Raw genomic sequence first — 18,443 nt, 5'->3', positions numbered from 1 at the left:
CTGGGTGGCAGTGCCAGCCCCTGGGGTGGGTGTCTAGGACCTGGGGTGATGGCAGAGGCAGGCTGAGGGCCAGTGGGGGCCCAGTGGACAGGACCACTCACCCTGGTGGTTGAGCACTGTGCGGCAGCCGATGCAGCAGTTGCGGCGTTTGGCGAAGGCCAGGAGGCCGCCAACCTTGCCCGTGAGCACCGTTTTGCAGCGCGTGTGGTCCCCCCCTGCAGGAGAGGAGGCAGGTGGTGGGCCGGTGCCCCCCGCTGCACCCCCAGGGTGCCCCCAGTCCCCCGGTGCCCCCGTACGCAGTAGCACAGCCTCGGCACGGCCCTCGCCCAGGATGGGCTCAAAGATGCGCAGGAGGGGCTTGGCCAGCTGCTGCTCCAGGTAGTACTGCGTGTCGATAGGCAGGCTGTGCTCCAGCACGAACAGTGGGTCCTGCGGCCACACAGCAGTCACACCCAGGCAGCCCAGGGTAAGGGTGCCGGGGCGGACACGGGGGAACAATGGCACGGGGTGGTCATGGGGTGTAGGGCCTAGGCCTGCCTATGGGCTGTGACATGGGGGTCCTGGGTCTGGGATGGGGTTGGAGGTCATGAAGGAGTCTCTGGGTCACAGAGTCTGTGGGGCCCTCAGGTCACCAAGGAAGGGTCGGAGTTCACAAGGGGAAGCAAGGATGAGGAAGGGGTCAGGAGGTCAGAGGTCATGGGGCTAAGATGTGGGTTATGGGGGGTGGGGGTAGAGCGGGAGGATTATGAATCCAAGGGAACCCCTGGCTGAGGAGCTGTGTGCACAGGGGAGGGACTGGGGCCCCCTTCCATAGGGGAGCAAGGGAGGGGTCAGAATAGAGGGGGGGCCTCCAGAAGGGGCCCAGGCCACGCCTAGGCTGCCATGGGGGGTGGTTCTCAGGGCCCCACAGGGCATGGGAGGCCCCGCCCTTCCCGCAGGCCCGCCCATCTCGGAAAGCAGAAGTGAGAGCGAGGGGGCTGGGCGGGAGCGGGCAGCCAGGTGGGCCTGACCTCCGACTTCATGTAGGCGGCCACACCCTTGGCGGCACTGATGATCACGTAGGGGACGCGGTCGCCCAGGCTGGGCGCACTCCCGGGGTCCCGCTTCCTCATCCTGCGTGGAGACGGGGTGGTGGGTGGGTGAGGGCAGGTGGGTGGTGGGGGTGGGGGTGGGGGCGTAGGAAGTGGGCCCAGCTGGCAGGAAGGAGGGGGCTATTTCTAGCCGGGCCGCCCGCCCCGTGGCAGGACCTCTCGGCCAGCTCCACGTGGGCCTGCTTGCCAGCGTAGTCGGAGGCCGCTCGGGTCAGCTCCTTCGTGATGACCAGCTGGGAGATATCGATGCGGTTGCACAGCAGGTCCGAGATGACATCCTGTGCATGGGCCACCGCGCCCTCGGGGTCTCTGTGGGACAGCAAGCTGCACAGTGTCACCAAAAGGCACTGAGGGCCAGGCTGGTGCCTCCACAGGTCTCAGGACTGGGGACCAGGATGAGCACTTAGGGCTGAGGCTCAGGGCAAAGAGGAGCCCTTCCTACCACAGGCTGTAGAGTGGCAGAGGCAGGGCCTGAACCCACAGCTGCCCAAGCCGACTCTTTCCACTGCTTCACCACTGAGGAAGAGCTGGGCCTGACACCTGTGTTCCCAGGGGAGGAGGGGCTGGGGGCCTGGACTCCTGGGTCTGAGGGAGGGGCCGGGGGCCTGGACTCCTGGGTCTGAGGGAGGAGGGGCCGGGGGCCTGGGCTCCTGGGTCTGAGGGAGGAGGGGCCGGGGGCCTGGACTCTTGGGTCTGAGGGAGGGGCCGGGGGCCTGGGCTCCTGGGTCTGAGGGAGGAGGGAGGAGGGGCCGGGGGCCTGGGCTCCTGGGTCTGAGGGAGGGGCCGGGGGCCTGGGCTCCTGGGTCTGAGGGAGGAAGGGCCGGGGGTCTGGGCTCCAGGATCTGAGGGAGGAGGCGCTGGGGCCTGGACTCCTGGGTCTGAGGGAGGAGGGGGCTGGGGGCCTGGACTCCTGGGTCTGAGGGAGGAGGCGCTGGGGCCTGGACTCCTGGGTCTGAGGGAGGAGGGACCAGGGGCCTGGACTCCTGGGTCTGAGGGAGGAGGCGCTGGGGCCCTGGACTCCCGGGTTTGAGGGAAGAGGCACTGGGGCCTGGACTCCTGGGTTTGAGGGAGGAGGGGCTGGGGCCTGGACTCCTGGGTCTGAGGGAGGAGGGGCTGGGGCCTGGACTCCTGGGTCTGAGGGAGGAAGGGGCTGGGGGCCTGGACTCCTGGGTCTGAGGGCCTGGACTCCTGGGTCTGAGGGAGGAAGGGGCTGGGGCCCTGGACTCCTGGGTCTGAGGGAGGAAGGGGCTGGGGGCCTGGACTCCTGGGTCTGAGGGAGGAGGGGGCTGGGGGCCTGGACTCCTGGGTCTGAGGGAGGAGGGGCTGAGGCCCAGACCCCTAAGTCTGAGGGAAGAGGGGGCTGAGGCCCAGACCCCTAAGTCTGAGGGAAGAGGGGTAAGGCCCAGACCCCTAAGTCTGAGAGAAGAGGGGGCTGAGGCCCGGACCGCTAAGTCTGAAGGAGGAGGGGGCTGGGGCCCGGACCCCTAAGTCTGAGGGAGGAGGGGGCTGGGGCCCGGACCCCTAAGTCTGAGGGAGGAGGGGGCTGGGGCCCGGACCCCTAAGTCTGAGGGAGGAGGGGGCTGGGGCCCGGACCCCTAAGTCTGAGGGAGGAGGGGGCTGGGGCCCGGACCCCTAAGTCTGAGGGAGGAGGGGGCTGGGGCCCGGACCCCTAAGTCTGAGGGAGGAGGGGGCTGGGGCCCGGACCCCTAAGTCTGAGGGAGGAGGGGGCTGGGGCCCGGACCCCTAAGTCTGAGGGAGGAGGGGACTGGGGGCCGGATCCCTAAGTCTGAGGGAGGAGGCCCCACCCACCGGTCGATGAGCAGGCGGCGCAGTGAGGCAGTGACCAGGTTGGCCACGAGGGGGCAGTTGTCCCTGCGCACGGCCTCCAGGCCCTTGCAGTCCATGCGGTCATGGGTGTCGGGCCGGGAGGAGAAGAGCAGGCCCGCGTAGCGCTTCTTGCTGATAAGCAGGTATGGGAAGTAGACCTGGGAGAAAGCCGCAGCCGAGACCCGTGAGCTTGCGGAGGCCAAGCCCCAATCCCAAGACTCCCCCCAGAAACTGAAGGCAGACAGGGTCCCAGATGCAGGAGAACACGGGAGCCACACCCAGAACCTGACGGGATGTGCCCTGAGACACCGCATGTGGCTGGAAGTGGCTCCTGAGGCCCCTTGGCATGCCAGGGCCCCCCATACCAGAGACCCCAATCTGAAACAGAGATGGGGATAAATCCAGATAGTCCCTAAAACATGAGATCCAGACAGGGGAGTCGATGAAGCATCCCATGAAAGAGAGGAGAAACTATGGCTGGGTGAGCCCTGAGGCAGAGACCTTCCCACTCTGCGAGGCTCCAAGGCCTGGCACGAGAGAGCGTTAAACCATGGGGAAAAAGTACAGTGTGAGAATTGGGCGTGGCGGCTCAGGAGGCCAAGGTAGGAGGATCGCCAGAGCCCAGGAGTTTGAGGCTGCAGTGAGCTGTGAACTTGCCACTGCACTCCAGCCTGGGCGACAGAGCGAGACCCAGTCTCTTCAAAAGAAAATATGGTGCAAGGATTCCTGGGACCAAGTGTGCCGCACCCCGAGGGCTGGGGCAATGGTGCACAGATCCAAGATGCACCCCCATCAGGGTCCCTGCGTGGAGGGCAGCTCCACATCTGACAGGTATTGGGAAACCTCAAAACCAGGGACACCGTGACAGGGCTTTCAGAGAACAGATGCCATCCAGTATAACAAAGCCCAAGGCCTCGGAGGCTTCCAAAACCAAGGCCCCAACCTTAGGAGAATCTAAGCAGCAAAATCCCTTCACACTGAGGCTTATGTGAACCCAAAGAATGGGACGCCCTAAGTACCCTGATGAAGGAACCTAAATGCAGAGCCCCTGACCCAGCCACGCACCTTCTCAAACTCGAGCCGGATGGGCGACGGGAAGTGACCTGACACCCAGTCCGCGGCCTCTCGCCCCAGGGCCATCGCCTCAGCCACCGAGGACACGCCGAATCGGCACATGACGGAGTCGGTGTCACCATACACAACCTATGGGGGGCGGGGATGTGTGTGTGTGAGAAGCAGGGTCCCTTCTGTCAACCACATGTGTGTTTGGGGGTTGGGTGGCTAATGCCAACGGGACCCAAGGATGCAACAGGAGAGTGGGCAGGGTGTGACCAGGAGGCACGGGGACAGGGGGGCCCGGCCCCGCTTCCATCCCCACACCTGCCCAGGGCCCATCTCAGGGCAGCAGGGGGGGGCAGCCCCCGACCTTGGCGCTGGTGCTGTAGCCATTCTCCACTGTGTACTTAGACTCCACCAGTTGCTTGGTTTTCTCAATCATCTGACGTCCGAACCCCGTGACGCTCTGTCGGGGAGAGAATCGTGTGGAGTGAAGCCCTGGGGGCCATGTGCAGTGAACATGGACCGGTGGGGGAGGGGTCCCACCTCTGCCATTTCCCAGTGGCATGGGCTTATGCACAAGCCGCTCTGCCCCTCCTGGGCCTCAGTTTCCAAATCTGCAAAATGGGATTACGAGGCTGCTCCTCAATGGTCAGGTGGAAAGAACTGGGTTCCCCGGCTCAGAGCTCTGGGCACGCACGAGCAAGTGACTACGTCAAAAGCATGCTGGAAAGACGGTGGCCTGAGGAGGTCACTGGCTCAGTGTTTCCCTCACACTGACATTCTGGGCAGCTCTCTGTGGTATAGGACCACTGACATAGCTGGCCTCATCCCTGAAAGCCAGCAGTGCCACCCCCATCCCTGTGCCACCAGAACTGGCCCTACCTACACATTGACAAACGCCCCCCAGGGCAGGGCGTGGTACCACCCTGACTAAGAACCATTGAGAAACCCACTGTCTTATTTTAGAATGAAGAAAACTGGCTGGCGCGGTGGCTCACGCCTGTAATCCCAGCCTTTGGGAGGCTGAGGTGGCTGGATCACTTGAGGTCAGGAGTTCAAGATCAGCCTGGGCAACATGCTGGAACCCCATCTCTACTAAAAATACACACACACACACACACACACACACACTCCCCTAAAAAATACTTAAAAAAAACAACAAAACAAAATAAAAAACAAAAAACAAAAAACCTGAGGCTGGGGGTGGGGACACCAAGGAGAGATGGGTGTGATTCTTCTGTTTTTGTTTGTGTGGATCCAGTCAGGAAATCTGTCTAACTAGAGCATTTTGTCCATTTACATTTAGTATAATTACTGATATGGCTGGGCTTCCGTCTACCACTCTACTGTCTGGCTTTTACTTGTTCTACCTGTCTTATGTTCCTTTTTCTTTCCTTTGTAATCTTTTCCTGAAATCATTCAGTATTTTTTTTTAAGAGACTCCTGAAATGATTCAATATTTCTTTTTCTTTCTTTTTTTTTTTTTTAAGAAACAGGAGGCCAAGCGTGGTGACTCACACCTGTAATCCCAGCACTTTGGAAGGCTGAGGCAGGTGGATCACCTGAGGTCAGGAGTTCAAGACCAGCCTGGCCAACATGGTGAAACCCCATCTCTACTAAAAATACAAAAATTAGCCAGGCGTGGTGGCAGGCACCTGTGATCCCAGCTACTCAGGAGGCTGAGGCAGGAGAATCACTTAAACCTGGGAGGCAGAGGTTGCAGTGAGCCAAGATTGCGCCACTGCACTCTAGCCTGGGCGACAGAGCGAGACTCCATCTCAAAATACACAAACAAAAACTAAAAGAGACAGGGTCTCAACTCTGTCACCCAGAATGGGGTGCAGTGATGCCATCAGAGCTCACTGTAACTCAAACTGCTGGGTTCAAGTCATCTTCCCATCTCAGCCTCCTGAGTAGCTGCAACTCTAGGCATGAGCCACCACCACGCCTGCCTGGTTTTGTTTGGTTGTATTTTTTGTAGAGACAGGGCTTCACTATGTTGCCCAGGCTGGTATCCAACCCCTGGCCTCAAGTGATCCTCCCTCCTCAGTGTCACAAAGTGTTGGGATTACAGGCGTGAACCACTGTGATTCATTATTATTATTATTATTATTATCATTTTTTTTTTTTTTTTTGAGACGGTGTTTCGCTCTGTTGCCTAGGCTGGAGTGCAGTGGTGCAACCTTGGCACACTGTAAGCTCCGCCTCCCGGGTTCAAGCAATTGTCCCACCTCAGCCTCCTGAGTAGCTGGGATTACAGGCATCTGCCACCATTCCTGGCTAATTTTTTGTATTTTTAGTAGAGACGGGGTTTCACCGTGTTAGCCAGGATGGTCTTGATCTCCTGACCTCGTGATCCGCCCGTCTCGGCCTCCCAAAGTGCTGGGATTACAGGCTTGAGCCACCGCGCCCGGCCTAGCCAGGCTGGTCTTGAACTCCTGACCTCGTGATCCGCCTGCCTTGGCCTCCTAAAGCGCTGGGATTACAGGTGTGAGCCACTGCGCCTGGCCCACTGCATTTTTATTATTCCACCTCTTGCTCCCATAAGCTTGAGAGACAGAAATAAGGAAAGAGGTCAAGAGACAGAAACAGAACAGTGACAGAGGGAAGCAGCTGAGAGAGAAAAGACAGAGACACCAGATTGGTAAGAGGCAGTCCCAGGGGAGGGCCAAACCGTGCTCTCTTGGCCTGGCCTCTGCTTCAGGGCTGGAGCCTGATGTCCACACAGCCACCCCCTTCCACGAAGAGGCTGGGGAGGCAGCTGGGGACTGTGAAAGGCGGAGGGCAGTTGGGGGCATGCAGTGAGCGATTCACTTTGTGCAAAGAAAGGTCTGGCTCTTGCCTGGCTCCTGGAAGTCGAAGCCCCTAGAATATCCTGCCTGATAACATTGTCTCTGTTCCAGCCTGGGCAACATGGTGAGACCCCATCTCTACAAAAAATAACAAAAATAGGTGGTGCGTGCCTGCAGTTCCAGCCACTTGGGAGGCTAAGGTGGGAGGCTCACTTGAGTCCGGGAGGTTGAGGCTGCCATGAGCCCGTGACTGTGCCACTGCACTCCAGCCTGGGTGACAGAGTGAGACTGTCTCAAAAAAAAAAAAAAAAAAAAAAAAAAAAAGGTGTCTGTGTACCTGCGACTTTGAACCACACCAGGCAGTTGGCACTAACATGGTTTATGGTGAAGCCCTGGGCCATGCAGTATCAGTTTGACCTCTGGGGGTTGCTGAGGGGCCTGGGGATGATGGAGTCACTACGGCCAGTCACAGGGTGCTCCATGCCTACAGGAATGACACCCAAGAAAAACCCTGGACCCCAAAGCTTGGGTGAGAGCCTCGGGTTGGCAATGCTGCGTGTGTGTGGCCATGCATCAACGCTAGGAGAAAGGAGGGCCATCCCGTAACTCTACTGGGAGAGCACAACTGGAAGACACGCCTGGTCCCTCCGACACCCTGCCCTGTGCACCTCTTTCCTTTGCTGAGTTTAATCTGTGTCCTTTCGCTGTATTAAATCATAGCCATGAGAACCAGCTTTTCTGAGCTCTCTGAGTACTTCTAGTGAATCACTGAACCTGAGTGGTCTTTGGGCCCCAGAACTGCGGGTGGGTGTGTGTGTGCAAAGGCCCCACCCACTGAGAATTCATCTAAGCCTTCCACCCAGAGCCCTGTGAAAACTGACGCAGTGCCCAGCCAGGGAGGGAGTTCCCCGTGGCTAGAGGTAACCAAGCAGAGCGGCACAGCTACTGGCCTGGAATGGGCCAAGACCCAAGTCCCAGTGGAGAAGGCTGGACAGGAAGACCCTTCCGAGGTCCTCAGATGCCAGGAGCTGAGGCACTGACCCCAGCTTGGCAAAGTCTTGGAAACTCAGGCCCTCTGTGCTTTCAAAGAATCTGTTTTTCTGTCCAAGCAGCAGAGCTGCCGTGGGTAGGCAGGCCGGGATGCTGCCGTGAGGACGGTGAATGGCTTCCCTCCCCACGTCCCTTGGCCTCTGCGTGAGTGCTGCCTACTGAGAGTGGTGAGTCCTGCCCAGCCCCATCACTCCCCGCCAAGTCCACACCTCCCGCTTTATCCGGCTGCAAAGCTTGTAGCTCCACTTGTGTCCTGAACACATTTACCACGGACCTGTCAGTGTCCCCACTGGGCTGCGAGCTGACAGGGAAAGGGACTCTCATCCACTGTGTCCCCCTCTGTATCCCCAGGGCACAGAGCCCTGACCAGTGTGTGCTCAGGAGGCATTTGCTGAGTGAATGAATGGACCAATTGCTCAAGCCACGCTGGCATCCTCTCTCTAGAAGGCCAGTGAGTTGGGGTGTCCAGTCCTCTGGATACAGGTCCCCAACATGGAGCCCTGGTCTCCTACACAGGGGGCCCACCTGCCCCCAGTTGCCTGCCAGGGGCCTGAGTGCTCACCTGTGAGATCTCCAGGCATGGCAACTTGCCCACCTGGGCGCCGGTGAAGCCATATACGGAGTTGGCGCTCACCTTCAGCGCCAGCTGCCGTCCATCCAGGACCTGGCGCCGCAGGGGGTCTGTCTCCTTGGCCAGCTCGGCCTTGGCCCTGCGAGGGAACACAGGTAAAGCACACTCAGGTGGCGCCCGGGCACTGGTCAGGGCTCCTTTCTGGAAGTGGGTGCCATGTACAGTTGGGCGTGCTGTGCACTGCACAGAAGCTTTTGGCCAAGGGGGCGAAAGGAAGCTGCCAGGAGGGGATGCCGTGTGCTAATTCACACACAGCTGTGGGCAGGGTGGCCGGACAGCCCTGGGGTGTCCCAGTGAGGGACAGGGATTGCCCAGAGGCCCCAGCAGGTCTGAGCTCCAAGCAGGGGATCTCCAGGGCTCACCTCTTCCGGGCGCTGAGCAGGTTCTCCAGGATCTGGGGCAGCAGCCCCTTCCGCACTGAGGTCTTCACAAACTCGTCCCCGGTGGGCGTCTTGATGAACTGATCCTCAGTCAGGCTGGGTTGGAAGACAGCGGGGTGACTGCCGGTCACCCTCCTCCTCCAGCCCCACCTCTGCCCTACGGTCCTGGCCTTGGCCATGAGCACATGCAGGCCCCTCAAGCAACCCTTCACTCCCCACTATCTCTGGGCCTGTGCCTATCTCCCCCCGCCAGACTCAGCCCCTCAAGGGAGGGCCCCGGTGGGCCTCGGGGGACACGTGCTGAATTGGGCACCATACCCCAGTTTCTGCGCAGCCCCGGGCCGCAGGAGCGTGGTGTAGCACAGGTTGTGGGCCATCATGATGGACGGGTACAGCGAGGAGAAGTCCAGGGTGGCGATGGGGACATCGTAGTACCTGGGAGGGGAGCAGCCACGGTGGGGAGTCAGGGCTAGAAGTTCCCATGCCGCCCCCTGCCCTGTCTTGTGGCCTCACCCTTTAAAAAAAAAAAAAAAAAAAAAAAATCATTCATTGGCTGGGAGCAGTGCTCCCTCCTGTAATCCCAGCACTTTGGGAGGCTGAGGCAGGAGGATCGCTTGAACTCAGGGGTTCCAGACCAGCCTGGGCAACATGGCAAATCCCCATGTCTACAAAAAATTTTAAAAAATTAGCTAGGTGTGGTGGTGCATGCCTGTGGTCCCAGCTACTCAGGGGCCGGAAGCAGGAGGATCGCTTGAGCCTGGGAGGTGGAGTAAGCCAAGATGGTGCCACTGCACTCCATCATGGGTAACAGAGTGAGACCTTGCCTCAAAAAAATAAAAATAAAAAAATAAAATATATATAAAATGAATTAATCTACTCTTTTATTTTATTTATTTATTTTATTATTATTTTGTTTTTTTGTTTTTTTTTTTTTTTTGAGACGGAGTCTCACTCTGTCGCCCAGGCTGGAGTGCAGTGGCCGGATCTCAGTTCACTGCAAGCTCCACCACCGGGTTCACACCATTCTCCTGCCTCAGCCTCCAGAGTAGCTGGTATTACAGGCGCCTGCCACCACGCCCGGCTAATTTTTTTGTATTTTTAGTAGAGACAGGGTTTCATAGTGTTAGGATGGTCTTGATCTCCTGACCTCGTGATCCGCCCGCCTCGGCCTCCCAAAGTGTGGGAATTACAGGCGTGAGCCACCGTGGGCCTGGCTCATTTAAAAAATTTTTTGTGGGGCAGGGATCTCACTATGTTGCCCCGGCTGTTCTCAAACTCCTGAGCTCAAGTGATCCTCCCACCTCAGCCTCCTAGAGATTACAGGTACAAACTGCACCCAGCCTGGGGCCTCACCCTTTGAGGGGCTCGATGACAGTGGCTCCCGTGTAGTCCTCACCGCCCTCCGACCTCACCACGGGCATCAGCAGCCCCTCGTGCATGGCCTGGGAGGGGAGAAGGTGGAAAACGGAGTGGGTATAGGTGGGGCCGTGAGGATTGGGAGCGGGGAGAAAAAGTGCATCCAGGATGCCATCGCCGGGAGGGGACCAGAGACGTGCCTGGTGGGGAGTGGTGAGGACAGGTCTCGGCTACTGACCTGCCGCAATAGCTGGGATACGACCTTGACCTGCTGACCACGGCTGAGCAGGTAGCTGAGGGGCACGCCAGTGACCCTCGCCATCTCCACGGCGTTCACCAGCACCATGAGCCGCTCCAGCAGCCGCAGCGGCAGATAGGCGTCCTTCAGGCAGTACACGGCCAGGCGGCGGCGGGTCTGGTCGTTCCCATTCTGGGGATGGGCACAGATGGGGTCAGGGACCAGGAGTTGGGGGTGGGAGGCGGCGCAGGACGATGAAGTGGGGGTCAGGGTGAGGTAGCCTGGAGAGGGCCTGGGAGGGCCGGGCAGGGGCAGCCTCCAAGCTATCAAGGTCTGGGTGGGGATGGAGGTAGTGTTGGGGGTCAGGGAGTCCACAGGGTCAGAGGGAGGAGGAGGGAGCAGCCTGAAGACCATTGTGGACCTGTGATCAGGCCTGGAAAGCGGAGCCAAGGTCATAGTAACAGGTTACAGGAGTGGAGAGAAATCTGGGGTCTGAGGTCAGAAAAAGGTGGGTGGCAGGTAAGGTCACAGGTCATAACAGCGGGTCAAAAAGTGAAGTCAGACGTGGGGGTGTGAAGTTGAGGTCAGGGGCTGGGGAAGGGTGAGGTGGGGGTCAGAGGTCAGAGGTCGGGGGGAGAGGTCAGGGAGGCAGCAGGCACCTGCAGGTCGGTGATGATGCTGTGCTGCACATCCTCCTTCTGCTCGCCCAGGAAGTGGAAGCTCACGGCATTGAGCGTGTAGGAGCGGAGCTTGTACTCCCGCAGCAGCACCTAGGTGGGTGGATGGGCTGCTCGGCTACAGGCCTGGGCAGTGGCCTCCCGAGGACAGGGACACACCCCTCCTCCCGCCTGGCCCAGCTGTACCTGCAGCATGTCCATCTGCACACGGCCCACCATGCTAACCACCTTGGTGTCCCGCCGGCCCGTCTGCTTGGACTGGAATGATGAGTCCCGGATGTTGGAGCGAAGGCCGGCCACACGGCCCAGGAAAGGGAATGTTTGTACCTGGCGGGGGAGAGGCAGGGTATGCAGCGGGTCCCCAGTGTCACATCAGCCAGAGGAACGGAGATCGAGACCGACCACAACCTCCTTATAGCAACCCTCGGGGGTCGAGAGCAACCCCGGGGACAGAAAGAGTCTCGGGCTGGGTGTGGGGGGCTGAAGGCTGAGGAGGGAGTCCGGAGGGAGGACGAAGCTGCATTCGGGGCTGGGACAGGGAGAGTCAGGGGCCCGCATGGACTGGGGGCCAAGGACGGAGCCCAGTGTCTGCGGGCTGCACCTAGGCAGGAAACAGGAAAAGATTTGGGGAAACTGTGAGCAGGCGGCCAGGTTGGGGCAGAGGTAGGAGGTGACGTTGAGCTGGGCTGAGATGGATGCTGAGGGCGCCTTGCAGGGTGCTGGGGCCCAGCCTGGGGGAGACAGGCCAGAAGAAGCCTGAGCTGGGGCCAGGGCAGAGGGTGAGGGGCATCCAGGGAAGGGGAGGAGGAGGCAGTGGCCCGGGCATCAGTGCCACACTGTGGAATGTACAGCTGGAGCCACTGGGGGTCCTAACAGTTTGTTCTGTCTTTTAGAATGGATTTTTTCTTTTTTCCTCTTTAATAGAAACAGAGTCTTGTTATGTTACCCTGGCTGGTCTTGAACTCCTGGGCTCAATCGATCCTCTCGCCTCATCCTCCCAAAGTGCTGGGATTACAGGCATGAGCCACCACACCCAGCCTGTTTTGTTTTTCCATTACCAAGCTGGCCAGACATAGAGAAAAGCAGGAAAATAAGGCAATATACCCTATTAAGGGCTGAACCATGTTCTCCCAAAAGATGTTGAAGTCCTAACCCCCAGTACCTCAGAATATAACCTAATTTGGAAATATGTCTTTGCAGGGGGTCAAGCGAAGATGAGGTCACTGGGGTGGGCACTCATCCATGACGGTGTCACTATACAAAGAGGACATGTGGGCCAGGTGCACTGGTAATCGCAGCACTTTGGGAGGCTGAAGTGGGCAGATCACCTCAGATCGGGAGTTTGAGATCAGCCTGGTCAACATGGAGAAACCCTGTCTCTACTAAGAATATAAAATTAGCCGCGCATGGAGGTGGGTGCCTATAATCCCAGCTATTTGGGAGGCTGAGGCAGGAGAATTGCTTGAACCTGGAAGGTGGAGGTTGTGGTGAGCCGAGATTGTGCCATTGCACTCCAGCCTGGGCAACAAGAGTGAAATTCTGTCTCAAGAAACAACAACAAAAAGGCAAAAATTAGCGGAGTGTGGTGGCATGAGCCTGTAATCCCAGCAACCCGGGAGGCCGACACAGAAGAATCACTTGAACCTGGGAGGCGGAGTTGCAGTGAGCCTCAATCGCTCCATCGCACTCCAGCCTGGGTGACACAGCAAGACTCCACCTCAAAAAAAAAAAAAAAAAAGGGCCGGGAGCGGTGGCTCATGCCTGTAATCCCAGCACTGTGGGAGGCCGAGGCGGGCGGATCACGAGGTCAGGAGATCAAGACCATCCTGGCTAACATGGTGAAACCCCGTCTCAACTAAAAATATAAAAAATTAGCCGGGTGTGGTGGTGGACACTTGTAGTCCCAGCTACTTGGGAGGCTGAGGCAGGAGAATGGCGTGAACCCGGGAGGTGGAGCTTGCAGTGAGCCGAGATCACGCCACTGCACTCCAGCCTGGGCGACAGAGTGAGACTCCGTCTCCAAAAAAAAAAAAAAGGAAGACATGTGGAAACGGACACGCACAGAGAGAAGATGAGAAGACGGTGTAAAGAGGCACAGGGGGCCAATGTCCGTCTGCAAGCCAAGGAGAGAGGCCGGGAACCAGTCCTCCCTCGCAGCCCCGGAAGGAAGCAGGCCCGCTGACACTGTGGTCGTGGACTTTCCAGCTTTCAGGACGGTGAGACAATGACCTTTTGCTGTTTTCAGCCACCTGGTCTGTGGCTCTTTGTTACAGCAACTCGGGCAGAGGAATCCACCCTTACACACACCCAGACTCAACAAGCATCTGGAATTTGCCCCGTCCGTCAACACACTCCCCCCTCCTCCTCCTTCAATACGATTCTTTTCCTTATGCTGATATAACCTAAAGGAAGACTGGGATTCAGTGGCTGCTTCAATGGCTTGTTGAACTCCTGCAAGCTTCAGTCCGACATCTGAATGCACAGCCTTCTCTACTTCACTGTAACTCCCTCCTTGTCTCTGACAAAAGCCACAGTAACTTTTCCGACTTGGAGCAGGGCAGGGCCAGGAGAGGGAGCGGGAAGAAGGCCCAGGGCCCGGAGGCCACACCTGGGGCATCTGAGAGAAGCCCCCCGCCTGCCCAGCCCTCACCTTGAGGGTCTGGGCCCGAGAGATGAGGTACGGAAGGTCGAAGTTCTGGATGTTGTAACCGGTGATCACGTCGGGGTCCATGATGCGGATGAAGGTGGACCAGGCCTGGGGGTGGGAGCACACGGGGTCACCCTGGTAGGTTGCCCTGCCACGGAGTCCCCTACTTCCAGAATGTTCTAGAACCCCAGCCACCCCTGAAAATCCTGCAGAACCCAGAGGGGAAGCGCTCAAGCCTCAGTGCACAGGGGCCCACCCAGACCCACAGACACGGGTGTCGCAGCACCCGGGGCTGATGGCTCAGGACGTGGAGGCTGGTGGGGGCCCCAGGAAATGGTGTGGGGCGCGGAACGAGAGCTACCTGCAGCAGGTCCTCCTCCTTCTCGTAGCTCTGCACCTTGGCGCCCAGGATAGGGGCACACGGCCGCAGGGTGAGCGCCAGGCGTAGGAAGGGCTCCTGCTCCCCCCAGCGCAGGCCCAGCGAGCAGATCTGGATGACGGGGTCCCGCTCAGGCTCAGGGAAGATGCCTGTGAGGGAGGAGGATGCAGGGGCCTGACTCCTGCCCCTCACTCCTGACATAGCAGGGAGGCTGCACTTCCCATCTCCCTAGGGCTGTCCCCACTGCCTGCCGGCCCTGGTCCTGCTGCCCTGCGGCCCTGTGTGGCTCACCCTGGCTCCTGCTCCACCCTCACCTCCAGGCCGTCTCCACACCCTCTCTGCTCACTCCATCTGGCCACATGGGCTGGGGTGCTCCCACCCCAGCACCTTCGCACTTGCCGTTCCCAGGGCCTGCCCTCCCAACCCCCCGCCTGGTACCAACAATGAGGTGGGCAGGAGCCTGGGCCCGGGGACAGACCTTTGCGGCCAGCGCACTCGATATCAAAGCTGAGCACGCGCAGGGGTGCAATGCGCTGCCACGGCCCTTCCGGTGGGTGACTGACCACATCAGACCACAGCACGTCTGCCTCCAGCTGGCACTGCGTAGTCTGTGGGCATGGGTGGGTCAGCGGTGGCAGCAGGCCCTGCCCTGGGAAGCCCTGCACCTTCTTCTTCAGCCTCAGGGTGTATTTTCCGGCTGGGAGCTCCAGCCAGTTGCAGCCGACGATGTCCGTGTCCACCATGAACCTGGAGGAGGCTGGGGGTCAGTGGACAGGGGCTGCCCGACGGTGGGGATAGAGGCTGGAGAAGTGAGGCAGAGGCCGTACCGGATCTCAAAGTCGACATTGGCCTCGTAGGGCGCGAAGCTGGGCGTGCCCAGGCCTGCCACACGGATGCCCTGTTCCAGGAGACGGCGGGCCGGGGCCACGAGGCGCGGCAGTGCCAGGGTGATGCGCAGGAATGGGGAGGGGCCGTGCCCGTGGTACCCAAACATGCCTGCAGATGGAAGAAGCTGGGACTGGCCAACGGCCTCCCCAGGGGACCCCCCAACCCGCTGATCCCGGGGGAGCACTCACTCTCTCGGGAGCACAGCTCCACGGCCAGCACGGCCGGCCCGGTCAGCTCCTTCCCCCCGCGATTGTCCCGACTGATGGCCAAGTTCAGCTCCCGTTGGAGATCACCCAGGTGCTCGGGCTCGAAACCTGGTGTGGGAGGGGTGGTCAGAGGTGCAGGGGGCTCCAGTGGCTCAGGAAGGGGCTGGGTGGGGGCCACTCACCTGGGGGCGCTGGGGTGTAGAAGTAGGGAGCGAAGCCGTGGATGTGGCAGCAGACAGAGACCCCCTCATCGGTGACCCCGAAGGCGCGGAGCACAGGCACGGAGCCGCGGGACAGTGGAGGCCCGCCAGGCACAGGCTGCGCTGGGCCTGTGGGGCCACAGGTAAGACAGCGGCCATGCATCTCAGGGTCCCCCGAGGTGTGCCTCCACAGACTTGAAATACCTTGGGGCCTGCAGCCTGGGGCACTCCTGCCCCATACCATTCCCTGTGTCCATTTCAGCCGCCGCCCTGTTTCCCATCTCCACCCTCATCCCCCAGGATCCATTCTCCACAGCACAACTACAGGGAGGCCCCCCTTTTTTATTACAAGATAAAAACAACTGGCCGTGCACAGTGACTCACACCTGTGATTCCAGTGCTTTGTGAGACTGAGGCGGGAGGATCGCTAGAGCCCAGGACTTTGAGACCAGCCTGGGCGACAGAGCGAGACCCAGTCTCAAAAAAAAAAAAAAAAAAGTCAAATTGACTTTTGGTGTATGTGTCTAGTGTTATGAATTTTAAGGCACAAAGGTCCTTGCACAGGCTGCAGCCACCACGTATGCAAAACAGCTCAACGCTCCAAGCACCTCCCTCAAGTTGACCCTGTGTCACCTTTGCTTCGCACTCCACAGGCCCTGGCACCCACTGGTCTGCTCTGTCACTACAGCTCTATGGCTGGAAGGGCTGACCTGGCCCGGCCTCTGCCCCAGGAGCGCATGGCCCCAGCACTCACCCATAACCCCCAAACTCACCCACATAATGGTCAATCTCCAGCTGTTGGAAGATGAGGGGCTCTGTCTGGGGGTCCAGGGGGGGTGGTGTGGGCCGATGCCAGCGAGGATCTATGGCTGACGGTGGGACCTGCCCTGGTGGGGGAAGGGAAGGAAGTGGGGTACACGGAGTCATGGTCTTCCCCGGCCAGGATGGCATGTGATTCTCAAAGGAGCCAGGCAGAGGTGGCGGTCTGGGTCAGGCAGGAAACTTGGAAGAGAATGGGGGTCAAGGGTCAGGTCCAGAATCACTGCAGGCCACACAGGCAGCATGGGGGGAAAGGGCAGTCCTTTGTAGGATTCAAAGTTGGCAAGAGTGGGGTCACAGGTCAGCTTTGCAGCTGACTCTTGGACCAAGGGCAAGACCAGGAGCAATGGGTTGGGCAGCAGGGGCTTCCAGCTCCAAGACTTACCGTCTGCAACCCCCTCTAGGACTGACTGCAGTTCCTCCTCCTCCTGCTCCTGCAGCCTGTGCTCTGCCTCCATCTCCTCCATCAGTGCCAGGTCCTCCTCGAATTGGGATGGCGGAAGTGCATCATCGTCGTCCCAGAGGCTCCCACGGGCCCGCTTTGGGGGCACCCCGGGCCCTGGGCCTGGCCGCCGCTTGCCATCCATCCTGTTGGGCAAGTTGGAGCTTGGTGGAGGTTCTGACCGGAGACATCTCTTACCCTGTCTTCTCCATGGCATCCCGTGCACCCACCATGACCATGAGCCTTTTCCTACTCTGAAGTGGCTGTACTAACAGCTCTGCACCCTGCAGGCAGCGGGGTGGGAGCACATTCCAGACGCTCAACTGTTAGCTATTGCAGTGGCAGGCCATTCGACTCCCTGACCCTCTCTCCCATCACACTAGGTCCTTAGCACATCTCTCTTTTTTTTTTTTTTGAGATGGAATTGTGCTCTTGTCACCTAGGCTGGAGTGCAATGACATGATCTCGGCTCACTGCAAACTCCACTCTCAGGTTCAAGCGATTCTCCCCTCAGCCTCCCGGGTAGCTGGGATTACAGGCGCCCACCACTACACCCAGCTAATTTTTGTGTTTTGAGATGGGGTTTCGCCATGTTGGCCAGGCTGGTCTTGAACTCCTGACCTCAGGTAATCCGCCCACCTCAGCCTCCCAAAGTGCTGGGATTATAGCCCCCACGCCCGGCCTTAGCACATCTCTTTTTTTCCCATAAACCTCTGTCTCCAATGCCCTCACCTACCAACCATGCGCCCAGGTCATCTGCCATTGAAATGACAAAAACTGCAATTACTTTTGCACCAACCTAAATGCTCTGACGTAATCTCAAATGCCTAGAACTCCTGTATAGCCTTCCCCAGGCTCCCCAGTGGTCAGTGTGTTACGTGTGCTTCCTCGCCGCCTCTCTCTGCCCTCCCACATGTGTGGCGTGCGCACCATATTATTACTTCTTTTCCTGAGTAATTTGAGAGTTTCTAGCAGATCCCATACCCCTGCATACTTCAGCATGTAGTGCCTAAGAATAAGGAATTCCCTTCACTGAGCAAAGTACGATACAATCTAGGACATTTAACACTGACTCAAGGATGATATAAAATAAAGGGCACCTTTCCCAATTTCTCCAACTGTCTCCAAAATGCCGTTTATAGTAACCTGCTTTCTCCCCCAGTCTAGGACCCACAGTAGCAAACAAAACACACACAAATCACATACAGACTGCTACTTATATATGTATCTTTTACTTTTCTTTCTTTCTTTTTTTTTTTTTTAAGATGGAATCAGGGCTGGGTACGATGGCTCACGCCTGTAATTGCAGCACTTTGGGAGGCTAAGGTGGGTGATCACAAGGTCAGGAGTTCAAGACCAGCCTGACCAACATGGTGAAATCCCATCTCTACTAAAAATACAAAAATTAGCCGGGCGTGGTGGCAGGCGCCTGTATTCCCAGCTACTCAGAAGGCTGAGACAGGAAAATCCTTGAACCCGGGAGGCGGAGGATGCAGTGAGCTGAGATCATGCCATTGCACTCCAGCCTGGGCCACAGAACAAGACACTGTCTCAAACAAACAAATAAAAAAGACGGAATCTTGCCGGGCACGGTGGCTCACGCCTGTAATCCCAGCACTTTGGGAGGCCGAGGCGGGCGGATCACAAGGTCAGGAGATCGAGACCACGGTGAAACCCCGTTTCTACTAAACATACAAAAAATTAACCAGGCGCTGTGGTGGGCACCTGTAGTCCCAGCTAGTCCGGACGCTGAGGCAGGAG

At 58.7% G+C, this 18,443-nt stretch overlaps 1 protein-coding gene across 7 annotated transcripts in view; it reads right to left on the bottom strand.

The window, feature by feature from the left end:
• Positions 1-18,443, bottom strand: part of LOC102124147 (DNA polymerase delta catalytic subunit) — a 43,365-nt gene that overhangs the window by 11,910 nt on the left and 13,012 nt on the right. For 2 of the 7 annotated variants that reach the window (XM_045380335.3, XM_045380334.2), the window contains exons 2-23: positions 16,626-16,828; positions 16,195-16,308; positions 15,404-15,550; positions 15,204-15,329; positions 14,955-15,123; positions 14,606-14,874; positions 14,110-14,276; positions 13,752-13,856; positions 11,288-11,428; positions 11,084-11,194; positions 10,425-10,616; positions 10,184-10,272; positions 9,149-9,265; positions 8,813-8,926; positions 8,382-8,529; positions 4,345-4,440; positions 3,984-4,121; positions 2,901-3,076; positions 1,248-1,415; positions 1,011-1,113; positions 297-429; positions 102-215 (exon numbers count right to left, since the gene is read on the bottom strand). In XM_045380335.3, coding sequence (XP_045236270.2) covers positions 102-215; positions 297-429; positions 1,011-1,113; positions 1,248-1,415; positions 2,901-3,076; positions 3,984-4,121; positions 4,345-4,440; positions 8,382-8,529; positions 8,813-8,926; positions 9,149-9,265; positions 10,184-10,272; positions 10,425-10,616; positions 11,084-11,194; positions 11,288-11,428; positions 13,752-13,856; positions 14,110-14,276; positions 14,606-14,874; positions 14,955-15,123; positions 15,204-15,329; positions 15,404-15,550; positions 16,195-16,308; positions 16,626-16,827 — 3,139 coding nt within the window. In that variant the 5' untranslated portion in view covers position 16,828. Of the gene's footprint in view, positions 1-101; positions 216-296; positions 430-1,010; positions 1,114-1,247; positions 1,416-2,900; positions 3,077-3,983; positions 4,122-4,298; positions 4,441-8,381; positions 8,530-8,812; positions 8,927-9,148; positions 9,266-10,183; positions 10,273-10,424; positions 10,617-11,083; positions 11,195-11,287; positions 11,429-12,047; positions 12,240-12,263; positions 12,455-12,569; positions 12,624-13,751; positions 13,857-14,109; positions 14,277-14,605; positions 14,875-14,954; positions 15,124-15,203; positions 15,330-15,403; positions 15,551-16,194; positions 16,309-16,625; positions 16,829-18,443 lie in introns of those variants that run through there. The other 5 variants (XR_012427894.1, XM_005590006.4, XM_074024379.1 and 2 more) reach the window with 5 other exon arrangements.

Source organism: Macaca fascicularis, chromosome 19 (genome assembly GCF_037993035.2).
Source record: "Macaca fascicularis isolate 582-1 chromosome 19, T2T-MFA8v1.1".
In the NCBI taxonomy this organism is placed as follows: domain Eukaryota; kingdom Metazoa; phylum Chordata; class Mammalia; order Primates; family Cercopithecidae; genus Macaca; species Macaca fascicularis.
This window is presented reverse-complemented; position numbering and strand designations above follow the sequence as displayed.